Here is a 7,775-nt window from a genome sequence, read left to right as displayed (position 1 = left end):
CGGAATCTCAAAGTGCTATGCTGATGGTGGCAGACTACTGTATTGTAGCCACAGCTAACTGAAATGATATATTGCTTCTACAGATGTTGTATGTTTGCATAAATACGCACGGCTGGTGCTACTTGTGAATCTGAACTTAACAAAACATATATGTTCAGTATAACAGAATAAAACAGGTTTCTACTTTAAAATTGCATTTTGTTCCGTCCATCAACTCACATCTGATGCCACATTTGTCTTGAATTGTGGAAGATCTGTCCACAGTTAAAACAATCCTAAAAAATTATAAAGCACTTTCAATCATGTGCTACCCACAGAACATTCAGAACAAAAGTCCTGACAAGACATGGTGGTAATCCACAAAGAATATTTTTAATCTGATTGGTAGTTCATGTTGCTGGTCCCAGCTGAACGTTCCTTAGCTAACGTAAAATAAGCTGAACGTTCCTTATCTAACGTAAAATATGTTGTTGATTTAAACCAATCATTTATCCGCAGTATAAATAAAATGAGTATATTGGTGTCTCTTTAGACTAGATAATGCACTGAAAGCTGCCCCACACTGACCACAGCTGTAAGGTTTCTCTCCTGTGTGAACATGTTGGTGTGTCTTTAGACGAGCTAATGTAGTGAAAGCTGCTCCACACTGACCACAGCTGTAAGGTTTCTCTCCTGTGTGAATACGTTGGTGTGTCTTTAGATTAAATAATGCAGCGAAAACTGCTCCACACTGACCACAGCTGTATGGTTTCTCTCCTGTGTGAATACGTTGGTGTGTCCTTAGATTAGTTAATTGAGTGAAAGCTGCTCCACACTGACCACAGCTGTATGGTTTCTCTCCTGTGTGAATACGTTGGTGTGTCTTTAGATTAAATAATGCAGAGAAAACTGCTCCACACTGACCACAGCTGTATGGTTTCTCTCCTGTGTGAATACGTTGGTGCATCTTTAGATGATGTAGTTGAGTGAAAGCTGCCTCACACTGATCACAGCTGTAAGGTTTCTCTCCTGTGTGAATACGTTGGTGTGTCTTTAGACTAGATAACGCAGTAAAAGCTGCCCCACACTGACCACAGTTGTAAGGTTTCTCTCCTGTGTGACGCCTGTGATGATTCCTCAGATGTGATGATCTTTTGAAAACTTTCCCACTGTGCTTACAGCAGTGCCTTCTGGATCCCTCTTGGGCTCCATGTTTCTGCAATGACAGAGAGGAAGGAGACTTAGATCCTTTTGAAGTTCACATAAAAGATTTCTCTAAGCTAACCAACACAGGTGTCAGATCTCAGATCAAACGTGAACGCAGGGCGTACGTTTATAAGCTATCAGCACTGTGCTCTGCACATGTTCAGGTATTTAAGCAGTAAACTCTTGCTTTTTTCCTAATTCTTTTTGTCATGATGAAACTCTGAAAAGGAACTTGAGCTACAATATTTCTAAATGATGGAAGGAACTAGAGTCTTGTCCAAGTTGTTCACTTAAACACCATGTAGAGGTTGGGCTGAAAAAGGTTTATGACCGCTGGTTCAAAGGAATAAAAGTAACAGCGGTGGTAATACATGACATTCTTTACACTAACCCTCTGTTCCAGCTTACAACTCAGAGGTCTGCAGCCATTCAGCTCAACAGCCATCAGGGAAACACAGTCCGTTTTAACTCAACCTTTGTTTCTCTTTGTTAAAACAACTCTACAAACCTGTCATCTAACCATTAAAGACCCAGAATATTACCACCACCAGGTTCAATTCATGTAACCCAGAGACTTTAAACACAAATAATGAAGATTAGCTCCTGAACCTCTCAAATCTGCAGACTGAGAGCCAGAAAACGTCCCACCACAACAATCTGCCCACTGATTTTCTTCCAGCAGATCATTCAGCCTGCAGCACATGTTGAGTCTGAGCACATCTGGATCTGCAGCTCAGAGAGAGGAGATGAAACCAGGAAACACTTTGCTGTTTTTAACCAGGAAAAACTCAAACTTTTGGCGCTTTTCCATTTGCTCTACACGGCTGGTTTGGTTGTGTTTCCATTACACTACGTGCCTCCTGGACGTGGGCGGGGTCACCGTAACACGGCTGCGCGTGTTGCTGCTCACCCTGTGGCTTTTTGCCGCGCAGAAGGCAAGAGAAGAGAGCCAGAGAAGACTCCTGGCCGCCAGACAAAACAGTATTGAAAAGTACCGGAGAGTTTTGTTAAGAGCTTAAAAAACGACGTTTGGAGGTAAGCTAATGGTTGCTAACGCTAGCTTTTGTTATGACGCTTGCAGTGACAACATTCCTCGCCCAATCAGTGGAAGGCAGTCAGCTGACGTCACGTTTTAGTAACGCTTCGGCCCGCTTGGAACCAGGGCTGAGGTGGTACGAAAAATCATCCCGGTTGCAGGTACGGCGTGCTAGTGGAAACACACAAAGCGCGCCGAGCCGAAGCGAGCTGGTGGAAAAGCGCCATTTGACACTTTTTCAACATCTGATGGAAAAGCAGAATGAGCAGAGGATACACGGAGCCTCGACACTCTTGTCTTTAGCGTCCTCCACACTGACCTGTGGCCCGGTGGAACCGGAGGATGAGCCGGCTGTGTTCCTGGTGGAGGGGTTCGGATCCTGGTTCTGCTGCTCCATTCTGGTCCTGGTCCTCTGACTGATGGACTCTGTCTGCAACAGTCAGTACACACAATAAGATCCAGCTGTGGCGTGCAGCACGTTAAACCACACCCACTTTTCTTCTTCTCTGGATAACCTTTCTGCACAGTTTTTAACCATCCAGTCACATTCCATTAAACTCATTACTGTGGTTTTTATTTAAATCCCTGTGAACTTTAAAATGCTTCTTTAAAGACCCACTAAGGTCACAGTTCAAAATATTTGTAGCTTTTTGATCAAATTCAGAAAAAAACATGTAATATAACACTCTGTAGAACAACTGTTTCTAAACCTGTTCTCATTTCCAGAAGCTGTCAGGGATCCAGGAAAGTAACACAGAGTAATGTCAGATTCGTCACATTTACACTCTGAAGCCCATCTTTGAACAGTTCAGTTCTCAGGGAGCTTCAGTCTGGACTGAGAAGATGTGATGGTTCAGTGGGGGAAACATCTGGTTCTGTGTGGCGAACAGCACTTCAGCAGGTGCTGTCTGACTGATCTGAGACGCTCTGAAGAACAACATGAAGTGGACCTTTCTGAGGCCGTCCTTTAAATATACAGGGAGTGTTTTTCTGGCATCAGAAGTGCTCGTCCAGCGATTCATTCCAGAAAGCTGCTTTAGTGAAAGCTAAAGTTTGAGATGAAGGAAACTCTCAGACCCGTAAAACGCTGAAATGTGTTTCAACCCAAATAACCTACAATCTCCTTTATTTAGATTCTGAAATGATCTTAACTGGTAAACTTATGTGTCCAGTAGAAGAGTAAAAAGTGATCTTTTGTTGTGGTCAGATTAGAGTATCAGCTTGTTATGATTGGCTTTGTTCTTAGACATTATGTATACATATTCTGAATTTTACTAAATAACTTAGTTTGTACTTTTCCACTCCATTTTATTTGGCCATCTGGCCGGCTTATGGAAATCTATAGCTGAGGCTGTGTTTCTGGTATTGTGCACAGCTTTGAGTACAACGGTTTGCAGCGCATTAGCATTAGCACGACATGCTAACTATGAATAGCAGCCAGGTTATTTAAACTTTTTTACACTCTGGTACATGTTCTGACTGCCCGTGTCCAGGAGCAGGAATCAAACCAACGACACAGAGCACTTTGAAGACATTTCTGAAAATGTTTGACCGCAACATGTATTATTTTCTGGACTTACCTGCAGCTTCCTGTAGAGATGCTCCGAGATGAGCCGAAGCTGTGTTGAGTTATGAAGGGGACGGCTTGCTTCATTTAGGGGAGGAGCTGGAAACTATGACGTCAGACTCTCGCTCAACGGCCGTACCACATGACTGCTTCCAGAAGCGGTTCAGATTTTTTGACAGGATTATAAACCCCTCAGTCTCTATTTAAAATGTGGGTTTTTGGAAAGTTGCGGTCAGTTCATGTTGGATAGAGTTTTGATAGTTTGGATACTAGAGTTTATATAGCTTTAATATAGTTTGGAGACAGTTTGGGGAGTTAAGTGAGAGAGAGATAGTTTTGAGATTTAGGAGAGTGAGGAGAGAAGGATAGGTAAGAGGGTGGAGCCAGCTAGGAAGAGGAGGATTTCCCCGTGTGGGAACATTTTGATTTGATATCTCCTAATGAGGTAAGCTAAATCTAATTTATTTCAGATGCATTAGGCTTGCTTATCAAGAACTGTATTTTCACTGTTTCTTAGGTGCCGTTTACACATACCCGGGTATTTTGAAAAACGCATATTTTCTAACCTTTGTTTGCAAAAAAAACTAGGTGCACACAGCCCCGTTTTTAAAAAAATCCACGTCTACATTGATCCGGAGAAATACGCTATCAGGAGCTGTTAAATTACGCCAAGCCTGACGGTGGCAGTGTTAGAACAATGAGAATTCCACACAAGCCAATCAGAAGCCTAATAGAGAACCGCTGACAGGAAGAACTTCCGGATCCTTTTCAAGAAGAAAATATGGCGCCAGGCTCATGTGTGTGGACCAGAGAGTAAAAGGACTGTGGTGTGGACTGATAGCGAGACTGAGCTACTTTTACACATTGCGCTGGACTATAAAACTGCTAAAGCCGTGAAAAATGTCTTTGTTGTTCAATACATTGTATGACTGTAATTTTCAAAATCACACAAGCGAGTATAGCTCTCAACAACAGAAATGCTGCTAGTACCTCCATGCTTGCCAGATAAACAATGAATGGCGTTATCACGCTAGCATCCTGCCAACATGACGGATAGGGACGGGGCTCTGTACTATGACGACAACTCCGCATTCCATTCTGAAAACTCCGTTTTCGTCTCTTTCAACCAGTTTACACACAAACGCTAAACGGAGTTTTTAAAAAATCTCCACTTTTGCCGGAGTTTTTTTTTAGCTTCGTTTTCGGAGGAAAAAACTCCGTTTGTGTATAAACGAAAGGCACAAACGAAGGGAAAGGTCTTCGTTTTTCAAAATACCCGGGTATGTGTAAACGGCACCTTAATGTATTCATAGGTGAGGTGTTTATTGTGTTCCAAGCAGTTGGGGTACAACAACAACACTCATTCATGCTAAGGCGTTACCATGGAAACTGGAGCTTCACCCAGCCAAGGTAAGTCATTTTAATATTACAGACGCCCTATCACAATTTCTACATGTTGACTTTGTTCATGCTGACTTCAGCACTTTGTGTTTTCAAAGGCAGGAGAAGTGGTGTCAGAAAAAAAATGAATCGATTAAAACCGAAAACTGTTGAGAAAATGTTATTTCTGAATAAAAAATAATACATTCTCCTGTTTTGTACATCATTGTCCAAGTTCCACAAGCACTTTCACTGTCCTCTGCCTGCCATTTTACTGAAGTGACAGAAAAACATACACAAAACATACCTTTCTGGGAGAATTTACACAGAGAATACATTAAAATATGTTGTTGAATACACTTATTGTAAGTTTCAGTGCCTGTGAGAAGGGGGAGGGGAGTGGAGACAATGGAGCAGCAGGTGGGCTCTCAAACTTGGTGTAGAAGGTGTTGAGATGGTCAGCTAACCCGGGGGAGGGGGCGACCACAGGGCTTCTACCTTTGTAGTTTGTGATGGTTCTGAGGGTCCTCCACACAACTGCAGGGTCGTTGGTGCCTGAATCACGCTCCAGTCTGCCTCTATAGTCCTCTTTAGCATTTTTGATGGCCTTCCTGGGATACTGTCTCACCAGCCTGAATGTGTCCTCTCTGTCCGCCTGCTCTTTCCGGCGCCTGAGCCCTCTGAGCTGCTTGGAGAACCAGGGCTTTAGGTTATTGCACCTTGTGATGGTTTTGGTTGGAGGCAGACCTGCTCACAGAAGCTGATGTGTCAGCAAAGCTGCCGTTGTCATCCTGAGGGCCCCTCAGGGACTCCCAGTCAGTAGACTCCATGCAGTCCTGAAGCTTGTCCCTTGCCTCTGTTGTTGTCCCACATGTCACCAGCTGTTTGTAGCTCGGCAGTTCCTGGGAGAACTTTGGCCGAGTTTGGCCGAGAGGCTTCCACATTGTGGAGAAAAGAGCTGCTGGATTTCATGGATCAGGAAGTTCCTCAGGGCTCCCAGTATCGTCTTCTTCTGCTTTTCCATCAAATATATATTCAGAAAAGCGTCAGCGTCTATGTTTTCATGTTGTCCCACCACAACAATCTGTCCGCTTCTGAAGCTCATTTACGTCTGCAGTTCAGTGTGTGGAAATACTGAAGTAAAAACCAGGATATATGGACACTTTCACATAGAATAACACAAAAGACACAAACTTATAGTTTCTCAGCTTATTTGGCTTCACAACTCCTGTGTATATGTGAGCTCAGGTCCAACATAATGAGGCTGAGATACTTGTGATTCTGTTGTAATACTGATACAACTCTGTCAGTATCAACACAACTGGTGAAAATAACCCTGGTTACTCAGAGTATGGTCCCTGGATGGAATGGTTCACATTACCATCAGAATGCAGATAGAATGTGTCCTGAATCCTTGTTGAACGTGTTCACAGATGTACTTAGTTCACTCGTCTGATCAGGTTAAGACCAGATGTGAACAGCCCCAGGGTGCCGTTGGAACCACTGTGTGTCATTCATTACTGTAAAAACTGTGCACCAGCCTTTCCACTTTCTTTATTCCAAGATCTTCTTCTCCACTTCAGCTTTTGGCTAAATCTAAACACAGCTCACATGTCTTTGGACATTAGTGACATAGATCACAGTGACATATGCAACCGTTCAGATAAGCAGCTGCCCCAGTATAATCACAGAGGGTTAAAATCATTGTTATTTTATAATATTCTTTCATGAAGCATTACACAGAGGGTTCATCTCCATCGCAGGAGTTTGGGTCTGTCTACAGCCTTTTTATCTTATGTCAATGACCAGTTCAGCAGGTGTGTCCCTCAGAGGAGTTGGAGGCAGCTGTTCAGGGCGACTCTTTTAGAAGAAGGTTTACTGATTGGAAAGGTTCCTGATGGTGACAATGTTGTGGGTAAGAGCCTGAATAAGGACAACTTCTTCTTCTTCTTGGTTCTCGAAGACGTTTCATCTCCCATCTGAAAGGATTATTCAGTTTTAAACCAGTTGGTGGGAGTACGGACTTATAAGCATCAGAGTGGTCTTTTACACCAACACCCTGTTCTACATTCAGTTCTTCACTGGTGAGGTATCAATCTGAAGTTCCCTCAGATCAAACATGTCCACAGCCACACAGATGCAAACAAAACTTATTCAGACAGAAATATGAAACACTGTAATGAGGTGGAGACTTATTTATTGAGCTTCTTGCTTTGTTCACAGAAAGTTTCAAGAATCTTTTTCTCTTTCATGATGTAACTTTTCTCCGTCTGTGATGTTGGCTTTTTTAGCGTGAGGTAAAGAGGATCCACAGGATTCTGGAGGATGGACACAAACACAGGGGAAATGAGAGGTAAGACATCTGTCACCATTTAATAGTCTGTCGTCTGATGACAAGATTGATGATATAAACTTTCAGCTCAGAGGGTACAGCAGCATCACCTTCAGTGGTTATTTATTCATCAGATCATTTTCTTATGATGCTTTAGTCCATCTTAAATGGACTCAGACCCAAAAATAATGGCACTTTTTTTAAATAGTCAGTCAGAACTCACCAACAATCTGTCAGAGCAGCTTTTTGATATAAGTCCTGTTTTATGTTGCCTG

At 42.8% G+C, this 7,775-nt stretch overlaps 1 protein-coding gene across 1 annotated transcript; it reads right to left on the bottom strand.

The window, feature by feature from the left end:
* Window positions 1–484: 484 nt before the first annotated feature.
* On the bottom strand, window positions 485–6,112 carry LOC142391220 (uncharacterized). The gene is made up of 3 exons (XM_075476997.1): window positions 5,924–6,112; window positions 5,548–5,853; window positions 485–1,195 (listed from the first exon to the last, which is right to left on the bottom strand). Exons 1-3 carry the CDS (start codon window positions 6,110–6,112, stop codon window positions 485–487), a joined length of 1,206 nt encoding a protein of 401 aa, XP_075333112.1.
* Window positions 6,113–7,775: the final 1,663 nt, after the last annotated feature.

The sequence above is a fragment of the Odontesthes bonariensis genome, chromosome 11, assembly GCF_027942865.1.
Source record: "Odontesthes bonariensis isolate fOdoBon6 chromosome 11, fOdoBon6.hap1, whole genome shotgun sequence".
Taxonomy (NCBI): domain Eukaryota; kingdom Metazoa; phylum Chordata; class Actinopteri; order Atheriniformes; family Atherinopsidae; genus Odontesthes; species Odontesthes bonariensis.
The sequence above is the reverse complement of the archived record's forward strand: the minus strand, read 5'-3'. Positions and strand labels throughout refer to the sequence as shown.